Consider the following 18,260-nt stretch of genomic DNA (forward strand, 5'->3'; position numbering starts at 1 on the left):
CCTCAGAGACCATGATACACACTGACACAGAGCAGAATAGAGACTGTTCCCCCTACATAGGGTCACTTGGCAGATATGGATTGACACCTGTCCTCAGAGACCATGATACACACTGACACAGAGCAGAATAGAGACTGTTCACCCTACATAGGGTCACTTGGCAGATATGGATTGACACCTGTCCTAAGGATCCCTGATACACACTGATACAGAGCAGAATAGGGACTGTTCCCCCTACATAGGGTCACTTGGCAGATATGGATTGACACCTGTCCTCAGAGATCATGATACACACTGACACAGTGCAGAATAGAGACTGTTCCCCCTACATAGGGTCACTTGGCAGGTATGGATTGACACCTGTCCTCAGAGACCATGATACACACTGACACAGAGCAGAATAGAGACTGTTCCCCCTACATACGGTCACTTTGCAGATATGGATTGACACCTGTCCTCAGAGCCCCTGATACACACTGACACAGTGCAGAATAGAGACTGTTCCCCCTACATAGGGTCACTTGGCAGATATGGATTGACACCTGTCCTCAGAGACCATGATACACACTGACACAGAGCAGAATAGAGACTGTTTCCCCTACATGGGGTCACTTGGCAGATATGGATTGACACCTGTCCTAAGGATCCCTGATACACACTGACACAGAGCAGAATAGGGACTGTTACCCCTACATAGGGTCACTTGGCAGATATGGATTGACACCTGTCTTCAGAGACCTAATTGTGTAATAATGGTAATACCTATTATATAATATTGGCAGGGGCGAGGATATTCCCTCTAAATAGATGGGTATAGGCAGAGAGTATGGAGAACGGAGTGATAAAGTGTCAATAAGGTGATATAAAGTTAAATGTATCACAGACACACAGCCACCCTGGATAGGTAGAAGGGCTATAAAGACTCAGAGAGGTCTAAGAAGAATCCTCTAAACTAGCCCTAATCTCCTTAAACACCTTCAAGGGTGTTCTAAGCTAAAGCTCAATCTAAACGATTTACCATCACAGATGCTTGCTGGGAATAACAGTGGGCAAGACAAAGAGTGGGTCTAAGTGTCCATAGTGCAGTAAAGTGTCCCTAGTGAAGTGAAAAAGAGAATAACGAGCTGGCGCCCAAGAGAATAACGAGCTGGCACCCTATCAGGGGACGTGTATATGGCATCGATTGTAGGAACCGGGAGATGGAAAAAGATGCTTGGTCGGTCCTCCTACTTCAAATTTGGGGCACTCTTCGCAGGGCACGCTCCAGGAAGAAAACAAATGGTATGATGTCACTGATGGTGCCTTCAGTGCGACTGACTAGGTTTGTCACCTCCTCAAAAGGACGCATGAGCCTACAGGCATTGCACATGAGCGTCCAGTAACGTGGCAAAAAGATTCCTAGCTCCCCAGAGGCTGTCCTAGCACCCCGGTCATACAAATATTCATTAACGGCTTTTTATTGTTGGAGCAGGCGGTCGAACATTAGGAGTGTTGAATTCCAACGTGTCGGGCTGTCGCAAATCAAACGCCTCACTGGCATGTTGTTTCGCCACTGGATAGCTGCAAAGTGTGCCATGGCCGTGTAGGAATGCCTGAAATGGCCACACACCTTCCTGGCCTGCTTCAGGACGTCCTGTAAGCCTGTGTACTTATGCACAAAGCGTTGTACGATCAGATTACACACATGTGCCATGCACGGCACATGTGTCAACTTGCCCAACTTCAATGCCGCCAACAAATTTGTTCCGTTGTCAAAACCACTTTGCCAATATCCAGTTGTTGCGGAGTCAGCCACTTTTACACCTGTGCGTTCAGGGCGGACAGGAGTGCTTGTTCGGTGTGACTCTCTGCTTTCAAGCAAGTCAAACCCAAGACGGCGTGACACTGCCGTATCCGGGATGTGGAATAGTACCTGGGAGCTGGGGGGGTGCCGTTGATGTGGAGCAAGACGCAGCAGCAGAAGAGGACTCAGCCGAGGAGGTTATGGAAGAGGATGGAGTAGGAGGAGTAGAGAAGGTGGCAGCAGGCCTGCCTGCAAGTCGTGGCGGTGTCACCAACTCCTCTGCAGAGCCACGCATTCCATGCTTGGCAGCCATCAGCAGGTTTACCCAATGTGCAGTGTAGGTGATATACCTGCCCTGACCATGCTTTGCAGAACAGGTATCAGTGGTCAGATGGACCCTTGCCCCAACACTGTGTGCCAGACATGCTATTACTTCCTTTTGTACAATCGAGTACAGGTTGGGGATTGCCTTTTGTGCAAAGAAATTTCGTCCGGATACCTTCCACTGCGGTATCCCAATAGTCACAAATGTTTTGAATGCCTCATACTCCACCAGCTTGTATAGTAAAAGCTGGTGGGCTAATAGTTCAGACAAGCCAGCTGTCAGACGCTGGGCAAGGGGGTGACTTTCTGACATTGGCTTAATACGCTCAAACCAGTCCTTGACAGACACCTGACTGTGGGCAGATGAGCGGGAACTGCTCAAGGAGAGAGACGGAGTGGCGGATGGTTGAGAGGGGGCAAGGAGGACAGCAGTGGTTGACGTGGCTGAAGATGCTGGACCAGGAGGAGGATGGCGGCTTTGAGTTTGTGTGCTGCTTGTGTTGATCCCATAGGTGTTTGTGATGTGCGATCATGTGCCTACACAAAGCAGTTGTACCTAGGTGGGTGTTGGACTTCCCACGACTCAGTTTCTTTTGGCACAGGTTGTAAATGGCATCGCTGTTGTCAGAGGCAGACACACAAAAAAATGCCACACTGCTGAGCTCTGCAATGACGGCATTCTGGTGGTGGACACAGCATGCATTGATTGGCGTGCTGTCGGGCTGACCCCGGGTGCCGATGCATGCTGTCTGACTGTGCCACTAGCTCCTTGCGACGACCTCCACCTGCTTCCAACTTGTCTCCTCCTCTCTGTCTCCCCATCTGAACTTTCACCCTGTTCTTCTTCTTGCCGAGCGGGCACCCACGTGACATCCATGGACACATCGTCATCATCAACCGCTTTACTTGTATCTGACAACTCAGCAAAGGAAGCAGCAGCGGGTACATCATCATCATCACACCGTACGTCCATGTGTGTAATGCTGCCTGCCTGGGACATATCCCTGTTATCTACATTGTGGCGAAACCAACCTCGCCACTGAGCATTGGAGAGGCCTGTTTGCCCGCCTCCTGCCCGCTGACTATGGCCCTTGGACATATTGCACTTTAAAAACTACATTTGGGCATGTTTTATTTTATATTGGGCTGCTGCTGGCCCTTTAAGAACTGTCTGGGGCCATATTGAGACTTTGGGTAACAATACCCTTTAAGACTATGGCCCCTGGAAGGTATTACCTGTTAAAGACTCTTTTAGCAGATTGGATTTTATAAGACTGTCCCTTTAAATAATTTGGAACAGTGCTGCAGCTTTAAATGGGCACTTCGGATGCAGCCGAAGTGCCGAAGTAGTCGAAGTGGCCGCCATTCGACAAACGAACACGTGGCGGCGGCCATCTTTGTTCATTCGAACGAGGTCAGCGGTATGTGTAGCCAAATTCATGGAACTGAAATCGGCTACACATTTTACCGAATACCGCTGACCCTTACCTTCTCCTACACTTTGTTTTTCAGCTCCGTTCGAAATGGGACTTAGTCGTTTTTTCGCATGAAATTGACCGGCCGCACAGCCCAAATCTAAGGAACTGTTTTGGGCAGGAAATTGTGCTTGCGGTCGGTCTTAAAGGGACCTCCAGCTAACTTTTGATCCGTTGGAGGGATTTGGCTGATTTTTGGAAGTGTTTATGTTTGAAGTGTGCTTTATGGAGATTGCATGTATAGTTTGAAAGTTACAGTGTATGTGTGGAAAGTATATTTTAAACTGTATGCATAATGGGATTATGTGTCACACTAAGGGGAGGGGATGTGTGGGATGTAACATCTATGTCATTGGTTATTTTATGCCTCCCCCTGGGTGTGGCCTGTATGTGTGAGTTGGAAATAAAAGCCAGGCTGGATGAGCCAGTCCAGAGTTCCTGCTTAACCCTCAAAGCGATGTGTCGTCTCGTTCTTTGGGGGAATTGGATTGTATGCTGACTGCCAGGAGTGTAAGCTGATGTCTGCTTTTCTTGTTCAGCTGTTCCAGTGTACGTGTGGTTCCAGTCGGGAGAGTGGTGTTTGCAGTAGCTGCCTGTGCATCTGGAAAGGGGGATATCGCCTAAACTGGGTTTTATCCTCTTGTAAGTGAAACGGTCCGTTACATACATCCTCTGGCAATAATGGTTGCGCATCACTCATTTCTTCAAACGGATGTGTAAATAACTCCTCTGACATACCAAGTGAAGCGGCTGTGGTGCTAGTGTTGGTGGTGGCGGCAGGCGGGTGAGTGGTATCTTGAGAGGTGCACGACGCTAAGCTGGAGGAGGATGGTGCGTCAAGGTTCCGAGCTGAACCTGTAGTAGATTGGGTGTCCTGTGTTTGCCAGTCAACTATGTTCTCAGAACTTTTCAAGTTCAGGGTACGTGGCCTCTGAAAACTGGGCATTATTCTAGGGCCAAAGGGAATCACAGCACCACGACCACGATGGCCCCTGCGGGGTGGCCTGCCTCTGCCTGTCATTTTTTTGGGGATTAGTGGTACTATGCGTGCAAGCTACTGTGAGACCAGATATGAGTGGCAATGTGCACTGGCAGAGGTTGGCAGAGTACACGATGTAGGCCTGACACCCGCTTGAAGACAACTAACTGCTATTCAATCTATAACAGTGAAAAACTTTTTTTCTTTTTAAATGCACGCTATAGTGACACCAGATATGAGTGGCAAAGTGCACTTGAAGAATTTGGCAGAGTACACGCTGAAGGCCTGACACCTACTGGAAGTACACTGACTGCTATTAGCTTACAGTGAAAAACTTTTTTGCTTTTTAAAGGCACGCTATAGTGACACCAGATATGAGTGGCAAAGTGCACTTGAAGAGGTTGGCAGAGTACACGCTGAAGGCCTGACACCTACTTGAAGTACACTGACTGCTATTAGCTTACAGTGAAAAACTTTTTTGCTTTTTAAAGGCATGCTATTTTGACACCAGATATGAGTGGCAAAGTGCACGCTGAAGGCCTGACACCCGCTTGAAGGACACTGACTACTATTGGCTTACAGCGAAAACCTTTTTTGCTTTTTAAAGGCACGCTATAGTGACACCAGATATGAGTGGCAAAGTGCACTTGTAGAGGTTGGCAGAGTACATGCTGAAGGCCTGACACCCACTTGAAGTACTCTGACTGCTATTAGCTTACAGTGAAAAACTTTTTTGCTTTTTAAAGGCACGCTATTGTGACACCAGATATGAGTGGCAAAGTGGACGCTGAAGGCCTGACACCCGCTTTAAGGACACTGACTGCTATTAGCTTACAGTGAAAAACGTTTTTGCTTTTTAAAGGCACGCTATAGTGACACCAGATATGAGTGGCAAAGTGCACTTGCAGAGGTTGGCAGAGTACACGCTGAAGGCCTGACACCCACTTGAAGTACACTGACTGCTATTAGCTTACAGTGAAAAACTTTTTTGCTTTTTAAAGGCACGCTATAGTGACACCAGATATGAGTGGCAAAGTGCACTTGAAGAGGTTGGCAGAGTACACGCTGAAGGCCTGACATCTACTTGAAGTACACTGACTGCTATTAGCTTACAGTGAAAAACTTTTTTGCTTTTTAAAGGCACGCTATTGTGACACCAGATATGAGTGGCAAAGTGGACGCTGAAGGCCTGACACCCGCTTTAAGGACACTGACTGCTATTAACTTACAGTGAAAAACGTTTTTGCTTTTTAAAGGCACGCTATAGTGACACCAGATATGAGTGGCAAAGTGCACTTGCAGAGGTTGGCAGAGTACACGCTGAAGGCCTGACACCCACTTGAAGTACACTGACTGCTATTAGCTTACAGTGAAAAACTTTTTTGCTTTTTAAAGGCACGCTATTGTGACACCAGATATGAGTGGCAAAGTGGACGCTGAAGGCCTGACACCCGCTTTAAGGACACTGACTGCTATTAGCTTACAGTGAAAAACTTTTTTGCTTTTTAAAGGCACGCTATAGTGACACCAGATATGAGTGGCAAAGTGCACTTGCAGAGGTTGGCAGAGTACACGCTGAAGGCCTGACACCCACTTGAAGGACACTGACTGCTATTAGCTTATAGTGAAAAACTTTTTTGCTTTTTAAAGACACGCTATTGTGACACCATATATGAGTGGCAAAGTGCACTTGCAGAGGTTGGCAGAGTACACGCTGAAGGCCTGACACCCAGACGCTTGCAGACAACTAACTGCTATTCAATCTATTACAGTGAAAACAATTTTTTTGTTTTTAAATGCAAGCTTAAGCTATTGTGACACCACATATGAGTGGTGGCACTGGGCAAGTGGGCACAGTATCCACTGTGAGCCTGACACAGAAGCTGGCAGACAACTAACTGCTATTCAATCTATTACAGTGAAAAACATTTTTTTGTTTTTAAATGCAAGCTTAAGCTATTGTGACACCAGATATGAGGGGTGGCACTGGGTAAGTGGGCACAGTATCCACTGTGAGCCTGACACAGAAGCTGGCAGACAACTAACTGCTATTCAATCTATTACAGTGAAAAAAAATTTTTTTAAATGCAAGCTTAAGCTATTGTGACACCAGATATGAGTGGTGGCACTGGGCACGTGGGCACAGTATCCACTGTGAGCCTGACACAGAAGCTGGCAGACAACTAACTGCTATTCAATCTATTACAGTGAAAAACATGTGTTTTTTTAAATGCAAGCTTAAGCTATTGTGACACCAGATACGAGTGGTGGCACTGGGCAAGTGGGCACAGTATCCACTGTGAGCCTGACACAGAAGCTGGCAGACAACTAACTGCTATTCAATCTATTACAGTGAAAAACATTTTTTGTTTTTAAATGCAAGCTTAAGCTATTGTGACACCAGATATGAGTGGTGGCACTGGGCAAGTGGGCACAGTATCCACTGTGAGCCTGACACAGAAGCTGGCAGACAACTAACTGCTATTCAATCTATTACAGTGAAAAAAAATTGTTTTTAAATGCAAGCTTAAGCTATTGTGACACCAAATATGAGTGGTGGCACTGGGCAAGTGGGCACAGTATCCACTGTGAGCCTCACACAGAAGCTGGCAGGCAGGCAACTGCTCTTCTATTACAGTGAAAAATTTTTTTTTAAATCTAAAGCTTAAGCTATTGTCAAAACAGATATGAGTGGTGGCACTGGGCAAGTGGGCACAGTATCCACTGTGAGCCTGACACAGAAGCTGGCAGACAACTAACTGCTATTCTATCTATTACAGTGAAAAAAATTTTTGTTTTTAAATGCAAGCTTAAGCTATTGTGACACCAGATATGAGTGGTGGCACTGGGCAAGTGGACACAGTATCCACTGTGAGCCTGACACAGAAGCTGGCAGGCAGGCAACTGCAATTACATTACACAGAAGAAAAAAAAAGCAGACTGATGTTCTAGCCCTAAAAAGGGCTTTTTGGGGTGCTGTCCTTACAGCAGAGATCAGATGAGTCCTTCAGGACTGTAGTGGACACTGAATACCCTAGCCTAGCTATCAATTTCCCTATCAAATGAGCAGCAGCTACACTTTCCCTCTGCTCTCTAAGAATGCAGCTTCAGAATGAATCTAAAATGGATGCTGGGAGGGAGGTGGGAGGGTCTGGAAGGGAGGGTCTGCTGCTAATTTGCTGGAATGTGTCTGCTGACCGTGAGGCACAGGGTCAAAATTTACTCAATGATGACGAATAGGGGGCGGATCGAACCGCGCATGTGTCCGCCCGCCGTGGCGAACGCGAGCCCGCTATGTTCGCCAGGAACTATTCGCCAGCGAACAGTTGGGTACATCACTAATGTTATATGATCATTTACCTCTTTGATGTTTATGTGATGGAGTATTAGGTCAGTATTTTAATAAGGTGATTATATTTATATATTAAATTAATTCTGACCTTCCTTCAATACACCAGACTTGGCTAGTCAGGCATTTTACCATTGTATCATTGGGTTAATGTACATTGAATAAATTGTAACTGATCAGAGTACCAATTGTTAGAAAGAGGGAAGCTAGCGGAGGTATCTGACTGAATAACAATTTTCGCAACAGTTGACATTCACTAAATAATGTGCCATTGCCAAAAATACAGTATAGTATTAAAAGCATAAATTACAGTGATAACTGTGCAATTATTATTAAAGTGTCATTACCTAACGAACGTTGGTGGCGACTACCCTAACTTGTGTAGTGCTGCACAAATGTGAGAACTTATTTTATTTTGACCTTATTACTTTAAATATAATACATTTGTACTCCTTTCTATTTTAACAAGTACTTTGTACATGTCTACACTCCCTGCTTTAGTTTTCATGCCTGACTGTATTTGAGTGGAATCGAGGACACCAGCCACTCTCTAATAGTTTTGTGGGAAAGGCTAAAGACTGTCTTGTTAAAGACATCTATAAATGGTCTTGAAATAAGCATTGTGTCGTGTTTCAGTATTTGCATATGACACAGAACTCTGTAAACAAAAGAGAAAAACATGTGCAAGGTGCTATAAGTGATATATGTATATTAGTGCTTAAATAAGAACAAACGGATATATAAAAGTGCTACCCCAATACTCCAACAAAAAAGAGTAAAACATTAAATATATGTATACCAGTTACAAAAAACCTTTAGTGCACAAGTGAAAAATTGGTATACAAACCTATTCAGTTTTCTTGGTACCGCACTATAAACATAAGATACCTATAAAAACTGAAAGATACCACATAGTGTGAACTGTAAACATATATAGCAAAGGGGTGGGGTGGAATGTCACTCACATTCTCCAGAGCCATACCAGTCTCTGTATACAGGGCTCAAGCTCATCAGTTCTCCAGATGAAATACAGAAAGATTCAATGGATTCTCAAAAAATCTGTCCACTAGTAGGAAACAGAGTAGTGTATATAAAAACACGTACATAACAAATGGATAAATTAAAAAAAAAATAGGTAGCATCAATAGTCCCAACAAATGTCATCTTTCATCTAATAGCAAGACTTCTTCAGGACAGTGTCCCCTTTTGGGGGTAATTGCCAATGGCCATGGCCAAATAACTATTTAGGCTGACATAGGTATTCGCTCACAAGCCGGTCTGGCAATCATACTTTACTTTAACCCCTTAAGGACCAAACTTCTGGAATAAAAGGGAATCATGACATGTCACACATGTCATTCATGTGTCCTTAAGGGGTTAAAGTAAAGTCCTTCAAAATGGCCATTGTGGCCCTTCAGACATTTGCTCAGTTCTACCTATGACCTGGTTGGGTTACACAGCATTTAATGTATAATATTGCTTAAAAAAAAAAAAGTAGGAATACTAGAAATCTATTTTGCAATAAAATATTTGAATTGTTAAATAAAATGGAAAAAAAAAACTATATTATTTTAAATTAGAATTCCTAAACTTTTTTTTTTTTTTTAATACTGCATGCCTAGGTATCTGCATTGGCATATGTGTACAGAAGAAATCTATTTCATTATAAATATTTAAACGTCATATCTGAATTATCTTACTTTTAATTTGAAATAATAATAAAATCTAAAAAAAACTGCACACATGAGCAAGTTAAAATAAATAAAATGAAATAAAGAGCTGTGAGCGACTCGTATTTTTGGTATAGTAATGAAATCGTGCATTAAAGATGTTAGAATTAAACGTAGGTAAGAATACAGCGCAATTAATGTTTTTACTGCTCTAATACCATTTTAATGTAAGTTTTTAATTAATTCATGTTGATCTCAGAAAAACAGAGGACATGAATACTTGTAGTGTTGTGAGAGCCACATGTTTGGAAGCGGACTCTTTTTCATCTATTGTATTTCCCAGAGGGAAAGAATTTTATTAACATCCAGAAGCAATAAGAATTGCAGCAGAGAATTCTGGGAAATTTTAATAAGGAAGACAAGGCTGTGAAATGTAATCAGATGTCTGATCAGATTACCTGATGCCTCAGAGTCACAGATCTCATATAAATCGCTGGGACGTCACTTACTCAAACACTCAGTGACAGAGTATGTAAGATCCACTGCTCACAACAGTATGGTCCACATCAATGACAATGCCTTCATTTTAGAACATTTTTCTTTAAAAAGCAAAGACTTTACTTGGCCACTTGCCATTGACCCAACTCATAATCCTATTAATCCTATATCTATATTTACAATGTTTAGAGAATTAAAATATTTAAAAATTGGCTTTAATGTGTGTGTATATATATATATATGACAGACAGACAGACAGACAGACAGACAGATATTCAAAATCACAATGTCTAAAGAATTATAATATTAAAAAATTGGCATTTATGTATAGATAGATAGATAAATATATAGACAGACAGACAAATATACAAAATCAAAATATTTAAATAATGTAATTATTTTAGTACGAAATAGGGCAGCAATACAAATTCCATTATTTGAATAGCATACTAAATTCTGTGTATAATTCAGACTTGTTTTTAGATAGAAAGACATTCCTAGATAGGCAGACAGACCCATTACTAATTGTTAGTGGTGCTACAGAGTGTGTGGACAGGCTATTATTAAGCATTTGAATCAAAAAGCATATTTTTTTTTGCGTGGAGGCAGAATAGACGATATCCACCAGTCCAGTGGTTAAATGGCAAGACATCTCCTGAAGAATCACTGTGGTGGTCCCTGATGTGACGAGCTACCTCTTGGCACAGGGTTTCCACACCACCACCACCAGCACACTATCTACAGAGCTGCAACAGAGTGATGAACAGATGCCAAGAGACACTGTGCCAAGTGGAGAACAATTTTACTCAGGAGAACCTGGTCTACCTCTGGCCCTTGCCCAGTGCAGAGGTGGTCAGGTAAGTGACAGAGGATGTGAACAGAATACGACATGAGCAGTAGTAGGAGAAGAACTAACTATGGCTTCCCAGCTTCAGTTATCAAAACTCCAGCAGAGTTAAGAGACAGCAGGATTTCTTCACATCTGCTACAGCAGGACAAAAACCTAGATACAGAGCCTTTAAGGCATTTTTCAGAGATTAAATGGGACAGATAGCTCAAAAATTTTGAAAGACCATGTGTGCTACAGGACATAGAAAAGCCAGACTGGGCTACTATTTGCATTAGCAAATTTTCAGGGTGGTTGGTTCAAGCAGACAAAGATATGTAGGATGGATTACCATCACCCTATAGTCTTACAGGCAGAGGTTTAGAGACTTGCACAAAAAGTAACAAGACTGGTATATAGAATGGGCCTATCAATTACATTTGACTTAGGCAACAGTGGCAGCACTACAGACTGTGGACTGTATAGTAGTGAGCATAATCACTTGGCATAAGTCATAAAGAGTATTTGTAAAGATGGTGTGAAGAACAGGAAAAGGAGATTGTGACGAACCGTCTGGTACCCGAATTGGGTACCTTCGCCAAGCACGTTTCTAGCTATCACCGGGACACAAGTAGTGCTTCGGCCCCTAGCCACCTCAGCTTGGCTGGGGTCTCTCCGTAGCTTCACGTCCTTGAACAGCGTCCTGGGCACAGCTCCAAGTGATTATGCTCTCCTGCAGAGAGTATAGCTGTATAGCTGGTCCACAAAAACACTAGTCCAGACTAAGTGAAGAGTGAAAATTAACTGCTTTATTCAGGCAAGACACACAGAATGGGGTCTCCACTGTATTCCGCATAATCCCAGCCAGGCGTCTCTGTGTCCAGGAGATAATTGAGTTGATAACCGGTAAACTAATTACCTTCAGGACACAGAGGGTACAACACACAAAATTCCCCAAAATACACTTAATACAGTAAAGCACCCCTACATGTTCTATATCCCCGGATAGCTCTGATCCGAGCGCTCAATCTGTCCAAATAGTGCTCAGATCCATACAGTGTAACTAAATTGCCAATGGGGTAACGTTCATGTGGTCCATGTCCAAAATAGTTCCAGCGCAATTAGTACTTTTGCCGGTCAACTGTCGGGGTCTCCTGTGAATTAAATAAAGGGTGCTCCTCCTGTCTCCCAGAGAGCAATTGTTCCTTACAGTCTCAGGCATTATCCCTCCAAAAAGCGCTCACCTGGCAGGTTGGCAAGGGGGTCATTACACCGGGTCAAGATGACCGGAACCCGCAAACTCACATAGCGGTCGCAGCTAAGTACTGCTAAAGTCTGTTCGCGGACTTATATGTCTGAACGGCTGCCAGGGAGCAAGCGTTCAGGTGAATTCGGGAGAAGGAAGGTACCAAAGCATGGGAACCTAAGATAAGTCTGTGGTGACCCCAGATTCAGAGAAGAAGGGATGAATTATGGAATGGGCTAAACCTGGATCCTAAGCTGAGGACTAGTCACCTCTGTTCTTGTTACGTTTATTGTAATAGAAGCTTTTGTATGGGTGACCCTGGAACTGCAATCTTATGTCACCTCACACTAAGTGAAGCTTGGAGGTTAGCCTTCTTCCTAGAGAATCAGCAGTGAACTAAAGCTGTCCTCTGGAGACTTCCATGATCTGTAGTTCCATGAGGTTTCCTAGAATTGTGCAATAAATAAAAGCCATCCATTGAGTGAAATTTCTCTGAACAAAAAAACAAACAAAACAAAATACAACAAATCTGGGTAAGGTGAGTGGTCATAAAAGAATGGCTTGACCACTCCTATTAAAAATGCGGTGTGCACAAAGACATCTGTGGAAGCACAACACTTTGAACCATGAAGCTGACCAACAACAAGAGCACAAAGCCATTCCTGTTTCCAATTCTGTCAGCTAAGGAGGCAATGACTGTGTAACAGTAGTCACCATCACTGGTAGCATAAGAGGGAGACTTCAATTAGATCCCTGGATGACTCCTATGTTTAAGTCACGCTGTACTCATTGTGGGTGCAGGGTGTGTGTAATGTAATTGTTTAGTGTTAGTATGCTCTCCTGTCTGCTAATGCTTGCAATCAACTAAGTAGATTTGGGTGTGGAGCCTGTACAGCGCCACCTGTTGGTTGCAAGGATCTAGCAACCGCTGTATGCACTACCTGAATAGCAAGGGTTGCTAATTTGCATATTCAGGTAGATTTGCATATTGCTATTTCTGCACGCAGGAGAGATATTTTTGTGCTAATTCTTCACACCCCTTTATAAATATGTCATTATGTTACTATAAGTTCCTGTATGTTGTCTAATGTGATCTGACTGTTTGTATTTTTATTGAGTTGTCACAGTAATCTGTATGTACTTATTTGGAGTACAGGAGCTCCGTCACAGACTGGCATTAGATCACCAAAATGGAAAACTTGAAAACTGATCCGATCTGTCAAATCTTGATCTGTCCATCCGTCAATGTAACGGGCAGGGATATGCCTTTTAATACCAACTGAGTATTGCACGAATGCTACAGAAAATGACCAAATGACCAAATACATTCCTTTATGGCTCTAGGCTACCAGTTTATTAATCCTACCTTACAAAATGACTGCTGATTGTATGCAGAAATAGATAAAGACAGGTAGACTTAAGAAAAAAATAAATATATAGCTAGAGAGAATAGCAAATATACACTATGACAAAAGTGAAAGAAAGAAGATAAAGTAGATAGATCAATGTACAGAAATACACCTTCTATCTTATTCTATTTGTCTTCACACATGCGTTTTTTTGTTGTATTTTTTGCAATAAGTTTTTCAATAGAAAAATAAATAGACAGACTTGCACATGGTAGACATACAGAAAATATATTGCTGTCAGATCCCTGTTAGTGTTTAATCCTGCAATAATTTCATTTCATCCTCCTGTTGATACAGGGTTACACAGCAGAGATTTATTATCTGCTAGCTTTGGTAATCCAGACATTATTACCTTGCCTTAAGTGGATTCCAGCTATATTAAAAAAAAAGGGGGATATTCGGGAGACGCTACAACCGATAGAGAGGGCCTTGTGGCATAATGCAGGCTGACACGATGCTTATTAGCTGAGAGCTGCTTGTGCTTTCTAATTAGAGATAGGAAGCACAGATATGCACTGGAGGCATGTAGGGGGGAAAAAAAAACACCTTAGAATTTCTTAACCTGTTTTCTGCCAAACGATTGGGAAGACAAAGAGTGATAGGCTAGGCATGGAAGACAAATAGTGGTTATAGATTAAATATTGGCTGTGTAGTTTTTTTTTGTCCCAACTTTGGCAGCTTTGTTTATTTATTTTGTGTTTGATGTTAGGCTCTTGTTTTGTTTTCTTCTGAATCATCGAACATAGGTAAGATAGTTTGGACTTGATGAAGCATGTGAGTTTTTTGTTTTTATAAATTAACTGACAGCAACTATGTTACCATTTGTAATATAATATGCATAGAGCTACATAAGGAATTATAGGGAGAGGATATATGGAATTATAAGGGTTTTTGTCACGGGTCTCTCCGTTATGGAGCACCTTATAACTATGCACGCACTTTTTTCACTTTATTTATTTTAATTTTGAAAAAAAAAATTTTGTACTTAGATAGCGATTGAGAACTTGTGTTTTGACTTTTGCCTCTGGATGATTACACTAGGCTGTGTTGTAGCCAGTGTTATATAGATTTCCATGAGGGCTTATAAACACAAAGGTGGAGATTGCTACTTTCTCTGTTAGTTCTCATATTGTTACATTTGTATCATGTGGAGTTAATGTGGCATGCTCAATTACCAATCATTAGCTATTGAGCATATCACTTGGTATTTAGACAGCTATTTGAGAATTTAAGGGAATTTTTATTTTTTTATTCCCTAAACTGAATTTAAGCATAGAATATCTATGAAGGTGTTACATGAGACTAGGGATACCCTTACCACAGACCTCTGGTAACCCGAAAGAGGTGGATTTAATTGGTTATATCCCTATTACTCATCTCTCTGTATATACCCTTCTTTTTATATATTTTTTTCCCTGTGTGCTTTGTTCTCACCATTTAGCATATCTCTCACTATTCCTTTTATGTTTTAGTCTTTGCTTCTGGAAGATCACACTGGGCTCTGTCGTAACCAGTGCTGCATATACTTCCATGAGAGCTTAAACACATAAAGGGGGAGATTGCTATCTCTTTAGTTAGGTCCCGTACTGCCAATCCATACCCGTTTGGAACTAGCGTGGTATGCTTTATTATTAACTATCTATTATTGAGCATCTCACTGAGGGCTGTTCCCCCTCTTATCAGGCTACACTGTTTAATTTGTCCTAGTACTTTTTAGAGTTGCTATTAAAGTTCTTTTGTTATTTATTATTATTTTCTCCTTTAAGATCTTATTGGAGTGGATTGGAAATGTAACCTTGTGGTCACTTTTTATTTAAGTGACACCTTTGGTTCTCTACTATTTACTATACGGGATTATAGGTAGAGTTATAGGAAGAGGTTATATAGAATAATAAGAGCAGTTCTATTGAAATGTTACATGGATCAACAGGAAGAGTTATAAGGAGAGGTTCAATGGATATACAGAGTAAATGAGGAATTTATAGTACATTTGAACTAGAAAAAAAATGTCTGAATTATATCCAGAATAAAATGTCCTATTGTGTAAACAGCTACATGGTAATATCCTTCTAGATAACTGTTTATTGTAACTTGCTGAAGTGCAGGTTATGTAGTTGTGTTGACTTGTATTATGGATATTCCTGCATGACTACATGTGGCTCTGTCACCAGCTGAAGCACCTCTAGTGGCTGTCTGAGTGACTGCTACTAGAGGTGTAAGGAGCTAGCATTATAAACACTGCATGTTCTCTGAAAAGGCAGTGTTTACAGTACTAAGGCTGCAGGGGCACCAGAACCACTACACTACGCTATAGTGTGTCCTTAAGCATGCAAAGTCTTTTATACCTGTTCAGTGAACCAAACAATTATGTTCTCTTTAATTTGCAAAATTTCTGATGTTTAGTAAAATTGGCAGAATAATTGCTATTGCTATATGAACAATAATTATAGTAAGGCTTTGTAATTGTTTTGTTTATTGATGATATCCTCCAACAGGAATTTCTGTCATTCTGGAGGAGTCTTCCATCTTCTTCTGCAGATTGCCACATGCGGATATTTTTTTTTTTCCCCATTGATTCAGGGGGCTAATGTATTAATGTATGTTGTGTTATTCCAGATTGGCATGCAATAAAAGTACACAGACAATAGACTGATGTTCCATGGACCACTGAGTAAGAAAATGCTTTCAGAGTGCTCCCATCCTGGAAGGGAGACAGGAGTAGGGGAGATGGTGGATTGAGGGCAGTAGGGGGAAGAGGGAGAGAAAAACAAGAGTGGAGATACAGAAGTGTGAGAGAGCTACAAGAAGGAAAACAAGCAGGATTAATGTACAGGATTGGGGACTGCGGTAGATATACAGTTTGGGTGGTGGTGGGGGGGGAGGGGGAGGGGGAGAGATGTAGAGTTCAGGAAGGACAAAAATGCATTTAGAATCAAACACACTTGCCATACTCAAAAATGCATCTGCTTTCGCACACACTATATTCATGATCCATCACCAATGACACTCACACACACGCACACAAAAAGCAACACAGCACAGATAATATATATTGAAAAGGAATAAAGGCAGTTTTGTTTTGGCAGAAAGGATTCAGTAATTCTGGGCAATTTTGTTAGAAAAATAATGAAGTAAAATGTGCTACTATTATTATCCCAAACAGAACGACTGCACCCAGAGTCTCCCTGACCCCTAACCACTACAAAAAGCCATAGTAGCTACGGTGCTTGTTGTATTAGCCTTACAGGGATATTCACTAAAGTGAGAATTCAAGGGAATTTCTCATTTAAGGTCAAAATTGTTGAACAAGAACAATTCTCTAAGTCAGTTATGCTTTCAGTTTGGCTACTCTGGCCTTAAATTTGAAATTCACTTTAACGGGGTTATTTACTAAAATGAGATGCTAAAGTTTACATTTTCAGGGGGTAGCAGTGGACAAACCTACTCCATATGTCGACTTATCTAGTTATGCCTCTGAAATACAGTTTTTCATTGTTTGACATTGTTACTTCATATTTGCAAAGATCAATAAGTCTAAATCTTTTGATGTTTGTGTTTTCTGGCAGACTTTTTGCTACTAAGTGTAACAGTTGCCTAAAAACAGTGATGCCCTCTGAGCTCATAATGCGTGTCCTCAACCATGTGTACCATGTGTCGTGCTTCTACTGCTGTGAGTGTGAGAGGAGGCTGGAGCGAGGAGATGAGTTTGTCCTTAAAGAGGGACAGCTATTGTGTCGAAGTGACTATGAGAGAGAGAAAGAAATGCTCAGCACATTTAGCTTGACACCAGCTGGATCAGGTCAGTTGAGTTCAATTGAAAATCCATTACTCATTCTAGCTACACATTGTGATGGTCGCAAGTCTTTGTTCAGCCCTATGCAACTACTGAACTAGCAGTTATTTAAATATTTCCCAAATTCTGCTTTTACTGCTGGGTGTAAGTGCCCATGAGGTCTTCAGCTTAAACCATCACAGACCTCAAATTAATATTTTTGGTTAAGCATTTCAAATAATTTAACCCCTTAAGGACCAAACTAAAAGGGAATCATGACATGTCACACGTGTCCTTAAGGGGTTAAAGGGACATTATAGGCACCCAGACGACTTCATCTCACTGAAGTGGTGTGGGTGCAGTGTCCCTGTCCCCCTTAACCCTGCAATGTAAGTCTTAAGCCTGCAATGGTTAAGGCTGCTTCTTTTGGCTGTTCATCAGACAGCCATTAGAGGTGCTTCCTGTAGTTTCATGGAGTTTGACTCGGTGAAACGATTCTAGACATCCTCACCCTTTGCATTTTTCCCCCATTGACTGACATAAGCAAAGGAGGAACCCGACCCAGCAGCAAGAAGACATTGTCATTGAAATCAGGTAAGTGTAAAAACATTTTTTTTAATCCTTTCATGTACGGGAGGAAACTGGGGCAGGTGGGCAAGCAGGCAGAGGGACACTTTAGTATTAGGAATACATCTTTGTATTCCTAACATTAAGGTGTTCCTTTAATATCCTTGGATAAACTTTCAAATAGAGTTTGTTTTTCAAAATATTCACATATCAAAAATATTTTGTATATACTTTAAAAATATATCAAAATATTAAATCATTTGCAAAACGTATCCAAAAATATTTATCATTTAAATGAAGGCCATTATCTGTAAAATGTCTCAGGATTTGTTGCTTTTGGGATAAGCTTCAAAGGATAACAG

General features: G+C 41.8%; 1 protein-coding gene across 1 annotated transcript in view; it reads left to right on the forward strand.

The window, feature by feature from the left end:
* LOC134601267 (LIM/homeobox protein LMX-1.2-like) overlaps nucleotides 1-18,260 on the forward strand; it is a 77,628-nt gene that overhangs the window by 36,978 nt on the left and 22,390 nt on the right. Inside the window, exon 3 of the mRNA XM_063445738.1 lies at nucleotides 17,126-17,358. Within this exon, the coding sequence (XP_063301808.1) occupies nucleotides 17,126-17,358 (233 nt within the window). The remainder of the gene's footprint in view (nucleotides 1-17,125; nucleotides 17,359-18,260) is intronic.

This window comes from Pelobates fuscus, chromosome 3, assembly GCF_036172605.1.
Source record: "Pelobates fuscus isolate aPelFus1 chromosome 3, aPelFus1.pri, whole genome shotgun sequence".
Lineage (NCBI taxonomy): Eukaryota > Metazoa > Chordata > Amphibia > Anura > Pelobatidae > Pelobates > Pelobates fuscus.